The sequence below is a fragment of the Cervus elaphus genome, chromosome 19 (genome assembly GCF_910594005.1).
Source record: "Cervus elaphus chromosome 19, mCerEla1.1, whole genome shotgun sequence".
In the NCBI taxonomy this organism is placed as follows: domain Eukaryota; kingdom Metazoa; phylum Chordata; class Mammalia; order Artiodactyla; family Cervidae; genus Cervus; species Cervus elaphus.
In genome coordinates this window covers 90,600,586-90,624,863 of record NC_057833.1, presented here as the reverse complement: position 1 = coordinate 90,624,863, position 24,278 = coordinate 90,600,586, and the positions used below count along the sequence as shown (strand labels likewise).

The 24,278-nt window shown below is 38.7% G+C and overlaps 1 protein-coding gene across 4 annotated transcripts in view; it reads left to right on the top strand.

Annotated features, from left to right (window-relative positions):
* GK5 (glycerol kinase 5) overlaps positions 1–24,278 on the top strand; it is a 78,330-nt gene that overhangs the window by 24,642 nt on the left and 29,410 nt on the right. For all 4 annotated transcript variants that reach the window (XM_043874379.1, XM_043874381.1, XM_043874382.1 and 1 more), the window contains 7 exons: positions 6,586–6,679; positions 11,654–11,785; positions 20,186–20,261; positions 20,781–20,842; positions 20,925–20,998; positions 21,194–21,254; positions 22,902–23,028. In XM_043874379.1, the coding sequence (XP_043730314.1) occupies positions 6,586–6,679; positions 11,654–11,785; positions 20,186–20,261; positions 20,781–20,842; positions 20,925–20,998; positions 21,194–21,254; positions 22,902–23,028 (626 nt within the window). The remainder of the gene's footprint in view (positions 1–6,585; positions 6,680–11,653; positions 11,786–20,185; positions 20,262–20,780; positions 20,843–20,924; positions 20,999–21,193; positions 21,255–22,901; positions 23,029–24,278) is intronic.

The following is a 24,278-nucleotide window of genomic DNA, read 5'->3' as shown; positions in this document are numbered from 1 at the left end:
TCCAGCTTCTCTCAGTGGTTCTGACATTGAAAGTGAACCCAGAGGAAAGAGTGATCCCAGGTTAGGCATTGAAAAGGTAGGTAGGTAACTTGAAAGTCTAGGGGTAGAGAGTGACATCACCACAATAGTGGAGTGGGAAGCTGTAGAGATTGGTTCCTCCACCACAGCAACTGCTGATTGGGAAAGATTGGAGCAAGCTCTTTCAAAACTCTGGAACCTGACCTGTCCTGATATTAACTCATGGACTGCTGGATGAAGGTAGAGACCCCTCTCCTTGGGGAAGAGACAGCATGTGTCACCAGCTCCATTCTTCAGCCCTACTGCATATTTGGGGAAGGGAGCCCACCTTCCAGGACTGAGGGCAGGTGCCAGGACAGGTCATGGGAATCTTGTCCCACAAAGATTTGGGGCCCCTAGTGGCTCTAGTGGTAAAGAACCTGCCTGCCAATGCAGCAGACATAAGAGACACAGGTTCAGTCCCTGGGTCAGGAAGATCCCCTGGAGGAGGGCTTGGCAACCCACTCCAGTATTCTTGCTGGAAAATCCCATGGACAGAGTAGCCTGGTGGGCTACAGTCCATAGGGTCACAAAGAGTCGGACATGACTGAAGAGACTTTGCATGCACACATGCAGAACCTATTGAACAGAGTGAAGTAAGTCAGAAAGAGAACAACAAATATATTAATGCCTACATATGGAATCTAGAAAAATGGTACTGATGAACCTATTTGCAGGGCAGGAATAGAGACGCAGATGTAGAGAACAGACATGTGGACACAGTGGGGGAAGGAGAAGGTGGGACAAATTGAGAGAGTAGCATTGGCGTACATGTATACTGCGGCTGCTAAGTCGCTTCGGTCGTGTCCGACTCTGTGTGACCCCATAGACGGCAGCCCGCCAGGCGCCTCTGGCCCTGGGATTCTCTAGGCGAGAACACTGGAGAATTTCCTTCTCCAGTATGTATACTACCACGTGTGAAATAGCTAGTGGGAAGCTGCTGTGTAGCTCAGAGAGCTCAGATAAGTGCTTTGTGACAACCTAGAGGGGTGGGATGGGGGGCTCGGTGGGGGGGAGGCTCAAGAGAGGGGAGATACATGTATACTTACAGCTCATTCACATTGTACAGCAGAAACCAACACAACGTAAAGCAGTTATCCTCCAGTTAAAACTGAACTTAAAAAAATTGGGCCTATATACTCTGGTGGATTTTGCAGTGCCCTGCAGAACTGGCACAGATGTTTACCTAGGCTCTGGCCCTCTCAGCTACAGTGGCTTCCCTTGGCACATCTCTTGGAAGATTTAAAGGGCCAGTACCCTTTTTAGGGATTTGGGGGTCGCACGTTTTAGAAAATGTGTGTCAGATCACTAGCTGATCACATAGGAAAGATAACAAGCTTCAGAAACATCAGTGTCCACACGTAACAAGGAATACACAGGATGCAAAACCAGTTTGGAAAAGTCAGAAACTGATAGCTGCAGCTCTCAGAAAGGAATTGGCAATAACCGAGGAGTGGGAAGAACAGATTTCCAGAGCTACCACATTTCTTTTCAAAAGAAGGAAAATTTACAGTATCTCACTGAGGGACCTCCCTGGTCGTCCGGTAGTTAAGAATCCGCCTGCCAATGCAGGGGATGTGGATTCTGGCTCTAGTTGGGGAATTAAGATCCCACATGCCTCGGGGCAGCTAAGCCCGAGTGCCACAACTACTGAGCCCAACGTGCTGCAAGGAAAGATCTGTATGATGCAGTGAAGACCCCTCACGCTGCAACTAAGACCAACACAGCCATATACATTTGTATGTAAATAAATAAACTCAAAAAAATATAAAAAGAGAAGAATCTCACTGACCTGAGTTAAAAACTAGTTGATGTAAGGAATGTTTGATAGATTTATCTTTTACAAACTGAAATTATATATGAAGGTATAAAATTACACATTACAAACAGTATAAAACCATACAGTTCAGAATTCATGCCTTTTCTTAAAACCACTTTCAACTCCCTTAATTGCCCTGCCTTTCCTGTAAATAGCCCCTCTGTATTCAGCCTCACAAGTTATTAAAGCAAGATGTGTTTTTATATATTAAACTAACAAAAAAATCAGTGTGGGTGAGATTATATGGCAAATTTGTTTCACTCACGCATTGCTGTCATATTCTATAATATATTCATGCTTACTTTATAACAAATTGACACCTCCAAACACTTATCAAGGAAAGCTGATGTTCCACACTTCTCCATGTACCACCTGGTAGGGACACCCTAACTGAAAAGGCATTTGACTGTGTGGCATTAGAACAGTCATTATGCAGAACTGATTACAAGATCAAATATAGCAAGTTTTGCCACATTTAAGGAGCTGGAAAATAGTCTTACTCTTTGATTCAGTAATCTCACACTTAAAAGTGGGGGAGGTTTGGGGGAATAGCCCAATAAAAGCAACAGTAGTGCCTTGGCAGTCACTTTTGGAAATAGGGTCATTGCAAATGTAGTTTTTTAATTAGGATGAGGTCATAATGCAGTGGGGTGAACTCTTCATCAAATATGACTGATTTTCTCATGAGAAGACAGACACAGGGACACCACCATCTGAAGAAGGAGGATAGGAGTGATGTGTCTATAAGCCAAGGGATGCCAGAGATTGCTGCACACCCCCAGATCCCTGGGTTGGGAAGGTCCCCTGGAGAAGGGAATGGCTACCCACTCCAGTATTCTGACCTGGAAAATTCCATGCACAGAGGATCCTGGTGGTCTACAGTCCATGGGGTTGGAAAGAGTCGACCATGACCAAGTGACTAATACACACTACGAAACTAGGGATAGATGAGGGCAGATTCTCTTACGGTTCCAGAGGGAGCATGACCCTACCCAACACCATAATTTTGGACTTCTAGCCTCCAGAACTGGGAGACAATAAATTGCTGTTCTTTTAGCCACCCAGTTTGTGATACTTTGTTATGGCAATCCGTAGAAACTAGGGAGCCATGACTAGGCAGTGGGGAAGGAAGAGTCTTTTTAACAAAGGATACTGAGAAAACTGGACATCGACATGCAAAAGAATGAAGTAAGACCCTTACCATATACCAAATATAAAAATTAAGTCAGGGGATTTCCCTGGTGGTCCTGTGGTTGGGACTTTGCACTCCCACTCTGGGGGGCACAAATTCAGTCTGTGGTTGGGAACTGGAATCCCACATGCCATGCAGCCAAAAAATTTTAAAAGATAAAAATTTATTAAAGAAAAGGTAACTAAAAATGGATCAACGAATAAATTTAAAATACAAATCTAGAAAACTCTTACAAGAAAATGTAGAGGAAATCTTCACCACTGTGGATTTATTATGATTTCTGAAATGACATCCAAAGTGCAGCTAACAAATGAAAAAAGTAGATAAGTTGAACTTCATGAAAATTAAAAACTTTTGTGCATCAAAGAATGCTATTAATATGTTTTTATCTATTTATGATGAGTAATTTAAAAAAATTTTCTTAACTATTAGAATTCTCCAAAATAGAAACAGAATTACCCTAATTTAATCCAAAAATAATAAGAAATAAAGTTGTGTTTAAATTATTTTGGCATAATTATAATTTGCAATTTAAAAATGTGTCTGAAAAAGTTTATGGCCATTGATATCTTAAATTTGATTTCTGAAAACTGACTGAAGCATGTAATATGGAAGATGTGTGTCTTGCTGTGTTTGGCTTCTAATTTCATTTAAGACTGAGGACTAAAACAAACGGAGAATCACTTCTCTAATTGGTAGTAGTAATAATGGTGACCATCTCTGGTGATCCCCATTAATAATGGTGATCATTCAAGGAAAAAGAAGTACTCTCTTCATGATGCAGGTGAATGCTGTGATCCATTAATAAAAGTGAAAACCAGAAAAAAAAAAAAAAAGAACACTTTGAGTGAAAACTCACAAAGTGGTAGAAAATATTGCAAATTGTACATTTGATAAAGGATTAATATCAAGAATATATAAATAACTCCTATAGCTCAACCATACCACCAAAACCTAGACCCAGTTATGAATTTATGAATGGTCAAAGGCTTGAATAATATTCAAATGGTCAATAAGCACATGAAAAATTCTTGTTGGGGAAATGCAAATCAAAACCACAATGAGGTACCACTTCACACCTCCCAGGATGACTTTAAGTTTTTAAATGTAAAATAACAAGTGTTGGTAAGACTATGGAAAAATTGGAACTCTTATATACTGGTTGTTGAAATGTCAAATGGTGCAGCCACTGTGGAAAACTGTCCGGCAGTTCCTCAGAAAGTAAACATAGAATTACCATATGACCCAGCAATTCTAATCCTTGATATATACACAAAGGAATTGAAAACAGGGACTCAAACAGATACTTTACAGCAGTGTTTATAGCAGCATTATTCACAGTAGCAAGAAGGTGGAAACAGCCCAAGTGTTTGGAGATAGTGGCTATGTTAACACAACATTAATGCCACTGTATTGTGCACTTAAAAATGGTTAAAATGGTAAACTTTATGTTATGTATATTTTACCACAATTAAAAAAAGAATGGATAGAGAGCATGTGAAGGCAAGTTGTTAAAGTGATTTGTTGTTGTTCAGCAGCTAAGTTGTGTCTAACTCTTTTCTTTCCAACTCTCTGTGACCCTATGGACTGTAGCCACCAGGCTCCTCTGTCCATGGAATTTTCCAGGCAAGAGTACTGGAGTGGGTCGTCACTTCCTCCTCTAGGGATCTTCCCGACCCAGGGATCGAACTGCATCTCCTGTGTCTCCTGCATTGGCAGCTGGTTTCTTTACCACTGAGTCACCTGGGAAGCCCCCATTAAAGTGGAAGAACATGTAAATAAGCCTAGTAGGAAAGTAAACCTAGGTGGGGTTCTCAGGAAGAAAAGGGAATGTTTGAGGGATTAAAGGAACGGAAGGTATGTAGGGGGTAAGATTAAGAGAACTGAAATAATATTGAGTTGGCCAAAAAGTTCATTCAGGTTTTTCCATAAAGTGGTACAGAAAAACCCAAACAAACATTGTGGCCAATCCAGTAGCAAGACGTGCCTACTGATACATTACAAAGTTAAGTTTTGAGGTTTTTTTTTGTTGTTGTTGTTAATTTACCTTTTTTTTTTTTTTTTTTAACAAGTTGGAATTGCAATGTATGTAAAGTTTTTAATCCTGATTTTTTCCCTTTAATATTATACTGTGAGAATTTTCCTCTCATTAAGCTACTTTGTATTTTCATTTGAAGTATACTTGATTTACAATGTTTCAGGTTTACAACAAAGTGATAGAATACCAGTGGTAGAATGTTTCCAGGTGGTAAAGTTGAGGATGTGACCCTGGGTGAGGACTGCTAAAGAAGCGTTGGAAATGACAGTCTTGGGAATTGAACGTGGTCTGGTGGCCCAGACGGCAAAGAGTCTGCCTGCAGTGTGGGAGACCTGGGTTCAGTCCCTGGGTCAGGAAGATCCCCTGGAGAAGCAAATGGTAACCTCCTCGAGAATTCGATGGACAGAGGAGCCTGATGGGCTACAGTCCACGGGGTCACAAAGAGCTGGACTTGACTGAAGGACTGACACTGACTTTTTTCACTTTCATGGTCACGCAGGGGTAATGTTTCCTCCTGGAGGAAAGGCAGTAAGCCAGCCAGGGCTGGGTGCTGGAGCTGAGTGGATGACAGTGATTGATTTGCAGGAGCCTCAAAGGAAAAAGTATTTATTTCTACTATATTTCTTAGAGCTATACTTTTATTGTAGTGTTGACCCAGTTTGTTGGATTTATTTTTTTTTTTGGACAAATTTTGGGAAGCCTGGTAGGTTGCCAGTGACTAACCAGTCCTAAAGTTGAGAGGCGTAAAGTAGGATAAAGCTACATTTCAGCACTCCTGTTGAGTTCGGTTCAGTCACTCAGTCGTGTCCGACTCTTTGTGACCCCATGAACTGCAGCACGCCAGGCCTCTCTGTCCATCACCAACTCCCAGAGTCCACCCAAACCCATGTCCATTGAGTCAGTGATGCCATCCAACCATCTCATCCTCTGTCGTCCCCTTCTCCTCCTGCTCTCAGTCTTTCCCAGCATCAGGGTCTTTTCAAATGAGTCAGCTCTTCGCATCAGGTGGTCAAAATATTGGAGTTTCGGCTTCACCATCAGTCCTTCCAATGAACACCCAGGACTGATCTCCTGTAGGTACAGTTTTTATCTGATTGTGTACATCAAGATAAGTACAATGAAAGGAAAAAGCATTGGCTTCTTTTTCTTGTTTTTAAAGTTGTATCAGCATCTTTAAAGATGTTTCATCAGTTTTGCTTTGTTTTTGGAAGTGCCCACATTGTCGTGCTTCAAAAAGGATAGCTTTTTGGATAGAATCTGATTGAAAATTTTTTGCTATATATCACATAATTGTTACAAAGTGTGCTCAATTTGTCAAATCAAAAAGAAGAGACATTCAGAGAGCCCCACCTAGTTAAATCATATGTTGAAATTACAGTTTGGCCTCTAAATTTGTTTTCTCTTATGGCGGCAGATCTTTTATATAATGTAGTCACTGATTTATAATGAGTCTCAAAATACTGTTTCCATCTTTCTTAGGAAAACAGGAAAGCATTTCCACAACTTCATTAGTTGGCAAGACCTAAGAGCTATTGAACTTGTAAAATCTTGGAATAATTCTCTTTTAATGAAGGTAATCTTTTCCTTATGTTCTGCGATTTGGATGTTACTGTTTTTCCTGTATATATTCTTTAGCTGTATGCTGAATTATATAATCTACTGATGATGTTTTAGGACATTAAGAAGAGAATACACACATGCACACTCCCATACTAGTGAAATTTAATAGAAGTTGCCCAGAAGTACGTGTGGTGGGTTGAAGTGCTTAACAGCTGCTCTTCATGAAGTCCTGAGGAGGTTTGGGGTGGGCCAGAGGTTCACAAGTTATTGAGAATTCATTTTTATTCCTGGAGAAATAGAAAAAATACAGACTGTGTCCAGAAATAGGTACAGACCATGTCCAGATTTTATCATCTGGACATAGTTATAAAAGTGGAGAATGGATATTGAGGTAGATAACTAGCTGACTGCCTGACTGCTGCAACCTTTCAGCATGCTGCCTGGCATGTGGTAAGGCAGGGACAACGCTGGTAATGACCGTGGCAGGAGTTGTGATATATCCCTCAGAAGTGTGAGGTTTCTGAGTTAAAGAGGAAGGCAGATTTCCAGCTCCTCAAATGTGGTGATACCTGCAATATTTGGTCTTATAACCAAGACCAAATATTATTATATTATACCAAATATTAATTATAAGACTATGCAATATAGATTATTTTAATGCTTCTAATACCACACAGTTAAATGCTTTCTCAGCTAGGCTGCCCTTACCAGGTGACGTATAGGGGAGTGTCTGGAACATCAGGTTTCCTTGATAGGTGTTTGAAGACATTAATTTTATATGAAAAGCAAGTCCAAATATTGGGTTGGCCAAAAAGTTTGTTTGGCTTTTTCATAACATCATGTGGGAAAACCAAACCAACTTTTTGGCCAACCCAACATATTATAAATATGGCAGTAATACAAGAATGAAGCATATCTGCCGTAATCTCACCCACACTGATTTTTTTTTGTTAGTTTAATATATAAAAATATATTTGCCCTTAATAGCTTGTGAAGCTGAATATCAGAGATGCTGTTTACAGAAAGACAGAGCAAGGGTGTTGGAAGTGGTTAGAAGAAAATGTTGTGAACTTTGGTATAATTTAAAATTGTACTGTTTATAATGTGCAGTGTTATACTTTAACATATAATTTTAGTTTTTAATCAGTAAATTCATTAGAGATTCCTTAAGTTGGTCACTGAAGTGTTTAAAAATGTTTATGCCTTTGAAAATAAATTGTGAAAACTTTTATTTCTGTAGAATAAGCCCCAAATCTCAAGTCGTGACATAAAATTGGCATCAAGCACAAAGCTGAACATTTAAAGGACTTTAGCCACTTGATACTGAACATGTCTATGATGTAACTTTCGGCCTCTCCTAGCAGAGAAATGCACACAAACAGATTCTTAAGAGTTTAGCACACAAAATTGCAGAGCTGGTCCTGCTGAAGGAACCCTACCCTGTGATTGTCCTTTTCCAGATGCTTCTGGTGACAACAGAGATGGAAGTTCTTGGAAACGTTTAGGGAGAATATGCCAGAGCTGGCACCAAGGCCATTAGCCACCACTGCCCCCAGGCAAAGTGATGAAGTCACTGAGGCATGGTGGCCATCTCCTGGCCATTTTCCTCCAGACACCCACGCTTCTTCTCACTGTGGTCCTGATTCTTGCCTCATGGCTGCTAAGGCTTTTCTTTGCTTTTAGCATAAAATCCTCACTTCTTACCATAGTTTGACCCTGACCTCTTTCCAGACCCCGCTCTCCCTGAAGCTGCTAAGGGTTAGGCTCCAGCTTTGCCAGCCCTCGAGCCCTTTCTCACCCTAAAGCCCTCTTACCTGCAAGGGACTCCCTCCTCCATCATGGCTGGGCTCTTCTCATCCTTCAGGGCTCGGCTCACCGTCCCCTCCTCTGTGGGAGCCCTTCTCTGCCATCTTATTTATGGCAGCATCCCCCGCCTCCAGTCCAGTGTTGATTACTGTACTTTCTTTCACAATAGTCATCAAACCAAAGATCTAACACACATTTCTTAACTGAAGTCTTAATTGAGACAATTGTAGATTCACGTGCAGTTGTAAGAAATAATACAGAGATCCCTTATATGTTTCACAGTGTCTCTTAAGTGGTAACATTTCACAAAACTATAGCATAATATTAAACCAGAATGTTGACATTAATATATTCCATAGATCTTATTCAGATTTCCCCAGTTTTACTTGTGCTCATTTCTGTCTATAGGTGTATGTGTTTTAGTTTCCATAGTTTTTACTGTACCTTCATTTACCTGACACCACAGTCAAGGCACTGAATACTTCCATCACTACAAGGATCTCTCATGCTGCTTTTTTATAACCACATCTGCCTCTCTCTTGCGTTCCTCCCCACCCTCTCCTGTCCCTAGCTCATTGCAACCACTAACCTGTCCTTCATTACAAATTTTTCTCGTTTCAAAAATGTGAGACATGTGGCATCATGCCTCATAACCTTTTTGAATCTGGGTCATTTTTCGCTTAGTATGATTCCCTGGAGAACACAAGTTGTTACATGTATCAGTAGCTCCTCTCTCTTTATTGCCGAGATTTATTCATGTGCCACCTGTTGAGGGACATCTGTGCTAGATTCAGTTTGGGGCTGTCCGATAAAGCTGTTATGAACATTTGCTTATGGGGTTTTCTGCGAGCATAAGTTTTCGTTTCTCTGAGATAAGTACCCCAAGGGGATGACTGCTAGAATATAGGGTAATTGTGTGTTTTCTTTATAAGAAAATAAGTGCTGTACTTTTTTTTCAGAGTGGTTGTACCATTTACATTTCCACCAGCAGTGTATGAGTTGTAAGATGTGTATTCTTTCTAATTTTGAAAAGAATGACTTTCAAAATGAAAGTTGCCCAGTCGTGTCTGACTCTTTGCTACCCCACGGACTATACAGTCCATGAAATTCTCCAGACCAGAATACTGGAGTGGGTAGCCTTTCCCTTCTCCAGGGGATCTTCCCAACCCAGAGATCAAATCCAGGTCTCCCACATTGCGGGTGGATTCTTTACCAGCTGAACCTCAAGGGAAGCCCAAGAATACTGGAGTGGGTAGCCTATCCCTTCTTCAGGGGATCTTCCCAACCCAGGAATTGAACCGGGGTCTCCTGAATTGCAGGCGGATTCTTTACCAACTGAGCTATCAGGGAAGCCTGATGATTTTTAAACAGGATGCGTTTTTAATCATCAGGGATTTTTTTTGTCATTTTAACCGTGAATTATATCTTAGCATTATGTCATAATGTAACTTACAGCATTTTTTCTTATTTAGTAGTACATTAAATAGGGGCTTATTATAGAACCATTGTATTCTTGGATGATCTCATTTATTGATTTGATTACTTCTTTACCTGTCTCTTCCTGCTAGAATGTAAATTTCAAGAAGACGGGGATTCTGCCTATTGTTTGGTCTATTTTCTCAGGGCCTTAGCACTGTTCTTGGGACTTGGAAGGCACTCAATAAATAGTTGTTAAGTATATGAACAAAGGAAATGGCAACCCACTCCAGTACTCTTGCCTGGAAAATCCCATGGACGGAGGAGCCTGGGAGGCTACAGTCCATGGGATCGGAAAGAGTCGGACAGGAGGGAGCAACTTCACTTTCACTTTCATATGAACAAAAGTGTTCATTGTTTGTATGTTGATTAAAAGTGCAGGTGTTAGAAGTCTTAATATTTTTGGTGTGCCCCCACCAAAGTATCTACATTTTAACAGAAGATCCCTGAAGGATCCCAAATCTAAGTTTTTATAGAGAAAAATCTAGTTGCTTGTAGAGGAAGAACTTACTTCAGTTTGAAGCATTTCTTAACATATAACACATCAGAAAGAGGATTATTAAATACTTTAAAAAAATCTCTTATATTTAATAAGTAATGTAAAGCGCAGAAGGTCAGAGTGCGGAAGGTTGGAGTACTGAACAGGGTGAAAAGGAGGGTACAACTTCTAGTTATAAGATGAATAAGGTCTGGGAATCTAACGTGTAATGTGATGACTATAGTTAATAATTCTATATTGTATAACTGAAATTTGCTAAGGGAGTAGAACTTAAATGCTCTCATCAAAAAGCAAGAAAAGGTGAAAAAAATTGAAGTCTACTTGTTCAAAAAAAAGGAAGAACAAAACTGTAATGAGAGAACTGAGTCTACATGTTTATTGATTGATGTCTTATGTTAAAAATGAAAGAAAAATAAATTTGTATTTCTATTTTAAATAAACCAAAATCTTTCAATGTCTTTTGGGGAGGAGTAGGAATAACAGAGGAAAATATGCAAGTAGATAAATTCTCTATAATTGAATTTTTTGCAAAACATCAGTTTCAGAAGTTGAGTTGTCTATCTGCATCCTTGTCATTAGGTAGCAGGATACGTGTTTATTTTGTTGTTTTGGGGGGTTTTTTAGTATGTCTTACAAACCTTAAAACTCGATGCTAGTTTTTTGTATAAGGCTTTTTTTTTTTCCAATTAAAGATTTTGCATACTAAGAAGTAAACGTAAAACTGTATATTTCATCTTCAATCATTAGAGAAATATAAATAGTATATTTAAATAAAAAAATTCATCCCAAATTTTAAACACAGTGTGTAGGGAAACGTCCCTTCTGGGTTAATACTAAGTTGATGAAAAATATATTTCTAATAGAAAAATAGCCTTTTCCCTTGACTCTCTTGCTTTACTTCCATAGTTAAAAAATAGGTAAAGAGGTAAAAAATAACTATTTTTTAAACTATTTTTTAAAAGGTTTTTGTAAGTACTTGAGCCTCTAATGTTTTAAAGATATTCATGGTGTGTCACGTTTCATATTTTAGACTGCAAATTGTCCTCTCAGGGTGCTTTGCTTGATTTCCTATGTGCTGAGGACACTATAGAAAGAGTTAAAGAAGTTGTTTGCTGTTGAGTTTGTTTGCATGTGTATAGAATTGATATAGAAACATCAAATGCCACTAAACACATTTTTCTAAAATATCTTTTTTTAAAAAAATAGCTCATACACAGTTCCTGCCGAGTACTGCACTTTTTCACTAGAAGTAAACAATTTCTAGCAGCCAGTTTGTTCACTTTCACAACTCAGCATGTTTCTTTGAGATTGGCCTGGATTTTGCAGAACCTGACTGAGGTAAGGAAAGATTGTGTGTGTGTGTGTGTTTGAGGGATGAAAAAAATGGAAAGAATAAGGATATTAATTTGATTATTTGAGGGAAAATTGTGTCTACCACATTGGGTTGGAAGACAAGGAATCTTTACTCAATATTTCTTTAAACCATTTTTATGGTGAATCATGTCACATATAGAAAAGTAAATGAACTAAAATGTACCTACCACTCAGTGATATTTTGTGGAGCAAACATCTGTTTAATACTACTTGAATCAAGAAATAGAACACTGTGGCACTGTGTGTTACATTTTCTTTCCATTTTTGTAACTTACGTGTTTATTCCTCGGCACTACACTTAGCTTTCTTTGCTGGGATATTTTCGAACTTTGTAAATGGATTCATACAGTGTTTATTCTTTTGTGTCTGACTCCTTTTGCTTAGCGTTATATTTGTGAAATATACCCACATTGTGTGTAAATTAATTTTCTTATATTCTCATTTCTGTTTAGTGTTCAGCATATGATTTTACCATGGTGTATGTATCCATTCTGTTCACCTACATTTGTGTTATTTCCAGTCTGGGGCCATTATGAATAATGCTGTGTATTTCTATTGCTGTAAATGTATTTCTATTGCATCTATACATGGGAATGGAATTTTTTAGGGCATAAAGGTGTATATATATTTTCACCTTTAGTGGATAATATCAAACGTTTTTCCACTTTTTGTCAGTTTACACACCCCTGAGCAGTGAATAAGAGAGTTTATAATTTCATTTAGCATCATAATTGATATTATCAGTCTTTAATTTTAGCCATTTTGGTGGGTGGGGTGGTGATATTTCATTGTGGTTTTAGACTAGATTAAAAAAATGAAATCAAACTGTGTGCTATGTTACAGGAGACATACTTCAGACCAAAAAAACAGATCAGTTAAGATTAAATGGGGAGTTCCCTTGTGGTCTAGAGTGCATTAGAGTTCTAGGCTTTCACTTCTGGGGTCCAGATTCAGTCCCTGATCAGCATGCCCCTCCCAAAAAAAGAAAATGCAAAAGTCTAATAAATGAGTCAAAATGATGCTTAAATAAAAGAGTAAATGGATGGAATCTACTATGCAGAACAGACTCACAGACATATAGAAGACAGACTTATGATTACCAAGGGCCAGAGGGAGTTGTTGAGGGAAAGATTGAGACTCTGAGATTAGCTGATGAATATATAGGATGACAAGGACTTACTCTGAGGCACACAGAGCTACAACCAATATTCTGTGATAAACTATAATGGAAAAAATATGAAAAAGTATATATACATATATATAATTGAATCATTCTGCTATATAGCAGAAATTTATACAACAATGTGAATCAGCTATACCTCAGTGAAGTATTTTTTTAAAAAGTCAATGGATAGAAAAGATGTCCATGTAAACAGCAGCCATAAGCTAAGTGACTACGCGAATATTAGATAAAACAGACTTTAAAAACAAACAAAAATTTTACTAAAGATAAAGAAGAGCATTTTATAATAATAAGTCAATCCATCGGAAATATACAACAGTTACAAACTTGTATGCACCTAATAACAGTGTTCTAAAATACAGGAACAAAAACTGGCAGAACCAAAAGTGAAAATAAACAATTCCCATCAGTGGTAGTTGGAGATGTCAGTGCCCCACTTCAATAATTGGTAGAACAGCTGGAGAGAAGATCAATAAAGAAACAGAAAACTTGAACAATAGCATAAACTAACTAGACCTAATAGACTTTTTTTTTTTTTCCTAATAGACTTTTACAGAAAACTAATAACAACAGGATATACATTGTTCTTACGTGTGTATGGAAGCTTCTCTAGGATAGACTATATTCTACACCATAATACAGTCTCAGTACAGAAATTATACAAAGTATTTCTATGACTACAAAGGAATGAAATTTGAAATAAATAATAGGAAGTTGGGAAGTTCAAAACTATGTGGAAATTAAACAAAGCAATTTAAATAATCGGTTAAAAAAAGAAATCCCAAGACAAATTAGAAAATATTTTGAGATGAATGAAAATGAATGAAAACATAGTATACCAAAATGTGATGTAGCAAGAATAGTGTTTACAGGGAAATATTGATTAAGACTGTATTACATAGAGAGACTGCATTAAAACAAATCTAATATTCTATCTTAAGACACTGAAAAAAAAATGAGCAAACTAAACTCAAACAAGCAGAAGGAAAGTAATATAAAGACTAGAGTGAAAGCTGTTCAAATAAAGAATAGAAAAACAGTTGAAAAAAATCAACAGAATCAAAAAGTTGGTTTGAAAAGATTAGCTAGACTGACAAAGAAAAAGAAAAAAAAAACAAAAAAGAAGATCCAGATAACTAAAATTATGAATGAAAAAGTTAATATTAATTCCAGCTTCACTGAAGTGAAAAGCATTAGACAATACTATGAACAAGTGTATGCCAGCAAATTAGATAACTTGAATAAAAGGGGAAATTTCTTAGAAATGCACAAACTACCCAGACTGATTCAAGAAGATATATGCAAGCTGAATAAATCATTTGTCCTTTAACAAATTAATACATTTTAATTTCAGAGGAGTTTTAGGTTTACAGAAACCTTGAGCAGAAAGTACAGAGTTTCTATATTCCCCCAATATAGTTTTCCTATTATTAACATTTTGTATTCATATGCTGCATGTTACAATTGATTAATTAATAGTGACACATTATTATAAAGTATTATTGTGATATATCTACAATTACAGTATCATTCACAGTGGTTTCACTGTGCAGATTTTATATGAACATAAATTTTCACCTCATTTGGGTAAATACCTAGGTATGCAATTGCTGGATGATAAGGTAAGAGTATGTTTTAAATTTGTTAAGAAACTGCCAAATTGTCTTCCAAAGTGGTTCTACCATTTTGCATTCATCCCTATGATGAATGGGAGTTGCTTCATATCCTTGCTAACGTTTGATGTCAGTACTTTGGATTTTAGCTATTCTAATAGTTGTGAGTTTGTGAAGTGGAGAAGGAAATGGCAACCCACTCCACTATTCTTGCCTGGAGAATCCCATGACAGAGGAATCTGGTGGGCTACCGTCCATGGGCTTCCCTGGTGGCTCAGATGGTAAAGCGTCTGCCTGCAATGCGGGAGACCTGGGTTCAATCCCTGGGTTGGAAAGATCCCCTGGAGAAGGAAATGGCAACCCACTCCAGTATTCTTGCCTGGAGAATTCCATGGATGGAGGAGCCTGGTAGGCTACAGTCCGTGGGGTAGCAAAGAGTCAAAGAGTCAGACACGACTGAGGGATTCACTTTCACAGTTCATGGGGTTGCAAAGAGTTGGACATGACTGAGTGACTAACACACAATAGTTGTGAAGTAGTATCTCATTGGTTTAATTTACAATTTCCTGGTAACATGTGATACAGAAATATGACTCTACTTTTATTTCTTATTCTTTATGTTGATAAGGACCTGCAGGATATATTGACTAGAAAGGATGACTGCAAAGATCCTTTTCTCATCCTGATCTTGAAACAAAAGCTTTCAACATTTCACCATTTAGTATGAATCTATGATAGGTTTTCTTTAGATATTTTTTATCAAATCTAAGGAAATACTCTCCTTTTCCTGTTTGCTAAGATGTTTTGTTATGTGTGGATGCTGACTTTATCAAACACATTTTCTGCACTTATCTCAGCACAGAACCTGCTTAGGCCTCATGCATGCATGCATGCTGAGTTGCTTCAGTCGTATTTGACCATGTCTGACCCCATGGACTATAGCCCACCAGGCTCCTCTGTTCATGGGATTCTCCAGGCAAGAATACTGAAGTGGGTTACCATTCTCTTCTCCAGAGGATCTTCCCAACCCAGGGCTGGAACTCATGTCTCTTACATCGCCTGCATTGGCAGGCGGGTCCTTTACCACTAGTACCACCTGGGAAGCTTGGGCCTTGTAGGATGTTTTAAATTCATTGCTTGATATCTTGTTGATTTGGAAAACTTATCAACTGTTATCTTCAAGTGTAAATTTCTGCTCCATTCTCCTTCTAAAAGTCTGCTTACATGTATGTTAGATCTTTTGACTAAATCCTTTTTGACTCCTCCTCTTTATTATATATTTTCCATTCTTTGGTCTCTATGGGCCTTATTTTGCGTATTTTCATCTAACCTGTCTTCCAACTCTTTTATTATGTCTTTGTTTCTAATACACTATTATTAAAACCCAACCCTTAAGTTCTTAGTTTTTTAGTTTTAGGATTTCTTTCCACCCTCATGCCCCAAATCAGCATGGTATTTTAAAAGTCCATGGCTAGTATCTGTAACTCCTACGGTTTGTTTCTTTCTCCTTCCCACCCTCACCAGCTACCCCTGCCGTAATGTTCTACTGTTTCCTCATATGCCTGATTACTTTGTTATTATTCACTCACTAAGTCATGTCTGACTCCTTGTGATGCCGTGGGCTGCAGCACACCAGGCTTCCCCATCCTTCACCACCTCCCAGATTTGCTAAACTCATGTCCACTGAGTAGGTGATGCCGTCCAACCATCTCAGCCTCTGTTGCCCCTTTTCCTCCTGCTTTCAGTCTTTCCCAGCATCAGGGTCTTTTCCAATGAATCAGCCCTTCGCATCAGGTGGCCAAAGTATTGGAGCTTTAGCTTCAGCATCAGTCCTTCTAATGAATATCAGGGTTGATTTCCTTTAGGATTGACTGGTTTGATTGCAGGGTGACAATATACAGCCTTGACGTACTCCTTTCTCCATTGTTTCACGTCTGGTTCTAACTGTTGCTTCTTGACCTGCACACAGGTTTCTCAGGAGGTAGATATGATGGTCTGGTATTCTTATCGCTTTAAGAATTTTCCACAGTTTGTTGCGATCCACACAGTCAAAGGCTTTAGCGTAGTCAATGAAGCGTAAGTAGATATTTTTCTGGAATTCTCTTGCTTTTTCTGTGATCCAGAGGATGTTGGCAATTTGATCTCTGGTTCCTCACCTTTTCTAAATCCAGCTTGATTGAAATGATTCAAAGCTGAGATGGAGTTCCTGTAAGAAGCTTTTAGTTTACCCCTACTCCTAGAGTAGAGTCATTTGGAGTCTTAACCCAATGTAAAGAGGATTGCTCTTGGTCCTCCTGCTTTAGGAAGCCCTGATACCACTCTGTCCCTCGGTAACCTCATGAGGACCTACTGCCTATCAGAGGGGCTGGCCCTGAAGTAGTTTTTAAATGAACAAGTGAGTTTACTACCTGGTGGGCATTGTTGCTACTCGCTGAAATGCAGACTAACCTTTGGAGACTTGCCTGTTGGTCTAGTGGTTAGGACTGCACTCCCAGTGCCAGGGGCACAGATTCAGTCCCTGGTCAGGGAACTAGGATCATGACACATGGCATGGCAAAAAAGAAAGATGCAGGTGAACCTTCATCTAATTCGAAACAAATTGTAGAATCACAATTTCTAGATTTAAAGTTTGAAATATCATTATTTTACTTTAAGTACTCCATATTTAGGGTTTCCCGGGTGGCTCAGCGGTAGAGAATCCACCTGCAGGGTAGGAGTCACAGGAGATACAGGTTCAGTCACTGAGTCTGGAAGATCCCCTGGGGGAGGGCATGGCAACCCACTCCATGTTCTTGCCTGGAGAATCCCATGGACAGAAGAACCCGGGGGGCTACAGCCTAAGGGGTTGCGAAGAGTTGGACACGACTGAAGCAGCCTAGCATGCATGTACACACTCCATATTTAAGTGGTATTATACCTGACTCTTCAAAATACTTGTTATAAGGAATCTACAGATGGCTTCTCTTTTTAAAACTTATGCCATTCATCTTCTTTTATTGATCCCTTCTACTATTAAAGTACAATTCATTCTTAAATGTGTTCATTTGTTGTTTTTTTACCTCATTTATTTAGCAAGTTTTTTTTTTTTTTTTAACATCTGTTATTTGAAAGGGATGTTCCTAGCTGTTGGAGTTATAAATGTAACCTAGTTCCTGCTCTTAAGGAGCTTAGGGAATGGATAGTGTTGTGAGATAATGACTGTATGGAAGATGTCCTTGAATGCTGGGTTGGGCACATCTAGGAAATGCTTGTCTTAAAGGACAAATAAGAGTTGCAGAGATAATCAAGTAAGATTCGGGGAATTGTTTTCCAGTAAGTTAACGATATCTTTACAAGCATGGCAGTTTCTCTGTTAGCTAGTTTAAGGAGGTTTTGATTCTTTTTTTGCTTTGGCAGATTTCTCCTGTGATGTGCCAAGTAATATTTTAGACTTTCAGAGATCATGAGGATTCCCTCACAACTAGTCCACCACTCTAGCATGAAAGTAGCCATAAATAATATATAAAGAAAGGAGTGTGGCTGTGTTCTGTGTCTGGTAAAACTTTAAGGAAATGAAGAGTTGAATTTCATGTTTTATGTGTCACAAAGTATTCTTTTTGTTTTTTTTAACCATTATAAAATTATAAAAGCATTCTTAACTTGTGATACAGAAACAGGCAACTGGTTTGATTTGACATGTGAGCTTTATTGTGCTATATCCCATTTTAGACTTTCTATATTTAGACATATTTGTATATGTAAACTAAAAAATAGATACACTTTTCCTTCATCACAAAAGTAAGCATACTTAGTGTAAAACTAAAGCCTTTTGTACTCTATAGTAATTGCTTAGAATTGTTGAGGGTCAATTCTAGAAATTATTTCTCTATATATTAATTTTTATAAAAAATGGGATGATACTGTGTTTACAAGTGTGATTGGCACTTGATCATGCACTTAATAATTTATCCTTTTTGAACTGTCAGGTGAGTGTATGCTCCTCAGTTCTGTCTGGTCACAACAAAGATTTGGAGCAATGGACATTAAAGCCCTTGGCGCATCACAGCTCTCGGGTCTTGGAGAAACTGTGTTATAGCTCTTAGACAAATCAGTTACAGCTCTATTTTATTTAGAAGATAGCAGGAGAATCCATCCTCGAAGCGTGAGGGCATGCCAACCCAAAGACACTAAGAGAAGAGAGTGGGGGAGTGTGCCAGCATGTGGGAGAGAGAGGGGGAGAGAGAGAGAAAGAGAGAGAGAGAAAGAGCACACTTTGTCTCTCAATGAATTTTTGCAATGAGACATCAGAGCCTGAGCTTCATTAGGTCCTGAAGCCAGGCATCCTGGGTTCTGGCCGGGCTCAAGTCCCGGGAGGTAGCTGAAGGACAGGAGAAAAAAGCAGTGGGAGAAACGTGCCAAGGAATCCCCTTCATAGCCTGCTGGAAAATCTGCTAAATTCCTGACCTATGCTGACAGTTTTCATTGGCCTGATCCTTGGCACAGAGAAGAATAAGGACAGAAGAACCCCTACCAGCTTGGGTCACAGCTACTGGGGCTCAGCAGATAGTGCCTTTGGGACATACCAAAGAGTAGCCTCTCCAGAGTCCCTCAATTGCGCCCACTGCCGCCCGTCTTTTGGTGGGGGGTTCAAGGAAACAAGAAATGAGAGATTGTAAAGGACTTAAGATTTCGTTAGGCATATGTCCCTCCAGCCATAGGAGCAAGGACCTCCTACCTTAACCGGAAGTCTCCTGGAATCTGAGGCTGAGCTGCGTGAGCTTTCTGCTGAGTTCATTTTTCGTTTTTTGCTCTCCTGGTCTCCAGCACGATGGGCCTCTTGTCACTTCCCTTGAGCTGGGTTTTCTTCGCATTCCGCTTCTACCTCAGGAGCTTTGGCAGAAGTGGGCTCCTGCTGTGCTTGGCCTCCTCCTTGAGGGCCCCCGCCGAGGTTGTCTCAGTCAGGTTAAACCTGAGTCATGGCACCATAGGTGTCAGGCAAGTGTATGCTCCTCAGTGGCAAGTGTATGTTCCTCGGTTCTGTCTCGTCACAACAAAGATTTGGAGCGACGGACATTAAAGCCCTTAGCATGTCACAGCTCTCGGGTCTTGGACAAACGTTTTACAGCTTTTAGACAAAGCAGTATTACAGCTCTATTTTATTTAGAAGATAGCAGGAGAATCCATCCTCGAAGCATAAGGGCATGCCAACCCAAAGACACTAAGAGAAGAGAGTGGGGGAGTGTGCCAGCATGTGGGAGAGAGAGGGGGAGAGAGAGAGAAAGAGAGAGAGAGCGCGCGTGAGAGAGAGAGCGCACGCATGTGGTGGGGGGCGGGGGGAGAGCCCTTTGGTTCCTCTTTTTATATGTTTTTCCCTCCCCCTGGGCCTACCCTATGCAAATTGGGCTACCCAGGAGTGCTGTTTGTTCTACCTGAAGTCCTCACTCCGGTCCTCCGACCTTCCTTTGACCTTCCTCTGTTCTATTTTCGCGGGATTTTCCCTTCCTTGTCTTTTAGCCACCGCCATTTTGGACCCCTGTTTCCTATTCTAACTACCTAACAGAACTGATCATGTGCTGTTGTGTTTTCAAGGTGCGAAAGGCAGTGGAGGAAGAAAATTGCTGCTTTGGGACTGTTGATACCTGGCTGTTACATAAGCTCACAAAAGGTAAAGGTGATTTGATAGATCTGCTCAAGAAACTGGAATTTGACCGATAGAAATCATTCATCTTAAGTGAAAGTTTTAAACTTTTTCCCCCATATCCCAGACATCCTGTTTTCTTTTGGGACCCTAGTAACTTCCTGTTACAGTAAAGCTAGATTAATTTCAGATATTTTCTAAGAGAAAAGTGATTTTTAAATTGTGATGACATCTCAAACGTAAGACTGAGAACCCTGGTAAGACTTGAGTTCAATACTGAATCTGCTTCTTTGCAACTATACCTAGAGTATGTATAGCTGTAGGTAATCACATTGCTTCTCTGAGCCCCTTTCCTCATCTTTAAACTAGGAATCATGATCTGACAATGTGCCTAAAGGTGTTAAACAGGAAGTTACTTTGGAGACTTTGCACTGGAAATGCGCGTTTGAAATGAATTTGAGAGCAGGCAAGGTTGAGACTGCTAAGGATATGGGTGTAGATTGACATTACCTGATAATAAATAGATCATTTCCAATGTAAATTTAGGTTCTGAATTTGCCACGGATTTTTCAAATGCCAGCACAACTGGACTTTTTGATCCATATGAGGTGAAATTTTTTCCCCTTCTTTTTGAATCACCAGTTTTTGTGTAATTTAGCTAGAATTCTGATGACATATTTTTATGCCCAGATGTGTTGGAGCAAGATCATTACCTCCCTGCTTTCAATCCCGCTGTCTCTCCTGCCTCCTGTGAAGGATACGAGGTAATAATGAAAATCAGATATAGAAACCAGCAAAATTGTCCCTGAATTCACCTTGCCTTTGTGGGGAAAAGCATTTTATCATTATTACACCTCCAAGGTGCTTGTACGTTCATTATGTAACTTTTGGGCTATGCTTAATTTTAGAATTAATATTTCTAGAGCTGTAACTTACTTTTTAATCTATTTTATTTGAAGCCACAATTTTGGATCAGTAGATGAAGAGATATTTGGTGTGCCTATACCAATAGTGGCCTTGGTAAGTAGAAAACTTGAGGTTTTTCCTTGTATAGTATAAACTAAATGAATATCTGTGAATAGTTGGGTTTAGTTTAAGAAACACAAACATCCTTGCATAATAGAGTGTCTTTTTTCTTTTTAAGTTAAAGGGCCCTGAATATAATCAGAAGGATTCTGTTTTCTGCAAAGGGGACCGATGGGCTAGTGTTCTATCATGGAAATTCTTTATAACTTTTCCTGACTTCTATATATGTCGTTTTTCAGAAAAGTACTATGTTAAATTTTTAGAAAATGTATTCTGAGTAATATGTGGTTTATATTTGATATTCTGAGATAGAAAGCAGTGATAGGGCCAATGCTTAATTTATATTCAATATAATGAGAAACTGTGAGAGGGCAATTAAAATAAAGAAGACAAATATTTGCATTTTATTTTTTATTATTTTTTAAAGTGTATTTACATTTTATAAAACCCTTCGTCTACTGAGACAGTAAAGAATCTGTGGATGAGTGAAAAATTAGCTGTTTCTGGTTTTTGAGGTTTCTTTGTTTCTTTTTAGCAATTAATTAATTAATCAGGCTGTGCCAGATCTTAGCTGATACATGCGGAATCTTTAGTTGTGGCATGTGAACTCTTAGTTGTAACATGTGGGATCTAGTTTCCTGATTAGGGATCAAACCAGGCCCACTGCATTGCGAGCATAGTCATAGCCACTGGACCACCAATAAAGTCCCTGAGGTTTCTTTCTTGACTATAGAGACTCAGGCCTTGCGTTTAATTTCCTGTAGCAGTTTAAGAAGGAGGTATAGAACATCTGACCCTAGATAGACAATCACTCCAGTAGGTGGAGGAGTCAAGTGAGGGGAGGGGAATTTAATTCTCAAATTACAAGTTCCTTGGAGAAGATCAGTCTTATTCAACTCGGAGTAGGCTCAGGTTTAGATTAAGGTATGGCTAGAAAACTTATTGATTAGTGAGAAAGCATTCTTCATGTGAGTTTTGGTTCTGAAAATATTGCTGTGTACATATATTAAATATATCTGCATGTAGTTACATTAGCAAAATGTTATAGGGAGTTCCCTGGTGACCTGGTACTTAGGGTTTGACACTTTCACTGTCATGGCTGGTGTTCAATTCCTGATGAGGGGACTGAGATCCCTCAAGCCGTGTGTTGTGACCAAAAAAAAAAAGTTATAATTTTTCTTTTTAACAAAAATGTATGGTTGGGAAATATATGGTTTTAACCTACATCTACTTATTCACCTATGCTACGTCTTAAAAGGGAAATTTGTGTGGTCTGTTATTTTGACTAATGAATGAAGGTGCTTGCAAGTTGCAAATGACCAACCTTAGCTGTTTTTTCTGCACATGTTTTATTCTGACTTTTGTTATTAAGATTATTCTTATGATCCTTCAGAGTGGTCAAGTAGATTGCCCACTAAAAATTCCCGAGACATGCTAGTCTTGCACATAATGTTATAGTCCTAGGGAGACTCCTGTTATATAGTTGTTGCTATGTTCTCACCAGGGAGTTTGTTTAAAGGAAAAAGAAAAAAAGGAAAGAAAATATTGAACCATGAGACTGTAGTGAGTAAGACAGTAGGATACAGTGAAATGGAACACTGCTGAAGGCAAAAAGATCTTATATTTGTTTGTCTTTGGCAGGTCGCTGACCAGCAATCAGCCATGTTTGGAGAATGTTGCTTTCAGACGGGAGATGTGAAGTTAACCATGGGGACTGGGACATTTTTGGATATTAATACTGGAAATAAGCCTCAACAGAGTGTTGGAGGTAAGGAGTTAGAATTTATCTTATTTGTTAATGAAATATCACTTTTTTTCCTCTCAACTTTTGTGACACTACTTTCCTATTTTATATTAAGGATATTCTCTGATATTTTTCATTATTCTTCTTTGAGATAGTCAATACCAAATTTGCTTTTTTTCTATTAATTAAAAGCACTAAAAAATAACGAGGATTTTATGGAAAAATTCAGAAAGATTAGGATATTTTGGTCAGTTTTTCAAAGATTTACCTTTAACACTTTTTATATTTATTTAAATCATCTTTCTAGGTCTCTAAAGTTTCTTTCATGTGTTGGGATTTATTCTTTTCGTGAATATTTTTGGGGTCGGTACTTCTCAACTAGTGATGCATGTGTATTCAGGGTTTCATTCTAATCTGTTTTTTGGCTCACTGTGTGGCATGCGGGATCTTATTAATAGTTCCCTGACCAGGGATGGAACCCCCTAGCCCCTGTGGTGAAAGCATGGAGTCTTAACCACTGAACTACCAGGGAGTGTGTTAGTCACTCAGTCATGTCCTACTCTTTGTGACTATATGGACTGTAGCCTGCTAGGCTCTTCTGTCCATGGAATTCTTTAGACAAGAATACAGGAGTGGAAACTCCCGTATATTTAGGATTTTAATAACAACTGCTAAGAATTTGTTCTCCCTAATCGAAGAAATCCTGGAATGCAGAATCCAAGAAATATAGGTTGTGTAACTACACTTGGGAGCACTTGGGGCTTTTAGTCTGAGCCCTGGTCCTCTAAGATGGTTACTTAGAGGTGAATTTTAAAATCTTTTTCCTGTCTTTCATCCTCCCTACTGTTCTTCATTTTCCCTTAATTGGGAAAATGAAAGCTAGAAAAATAATCTTTATAAAAATTAAGTGAAATAAAAAAGGAAAATGATCATTGTTTCTATTTAGAAACTGCAGATAAATGCAATAACATGGTTAGTTCTCTAACAAACAAATCTTGTAATAACCATTACTTTCTCAATTAAAATGTTTCTGTGTTTCTAGAGACATAGATATGCTTGTAGCTAATAAAAGCTAATATTTATTGTTCATATTCTATGCCAGGCACTAATTCTTTTTCTGTATTAACTCCGTTTATTCTCACAGGAGCTCTCTGAGGTAGGCTGTTTTTTAGTCAAGGAAACTGAAGCTAGGAAGTTAGAAACTTGTAAAACCACGCCTAGAAAATGAGACAGGGCTGGGATTTGAACTCAGGCAGTCTGTCTCCACAGGCATG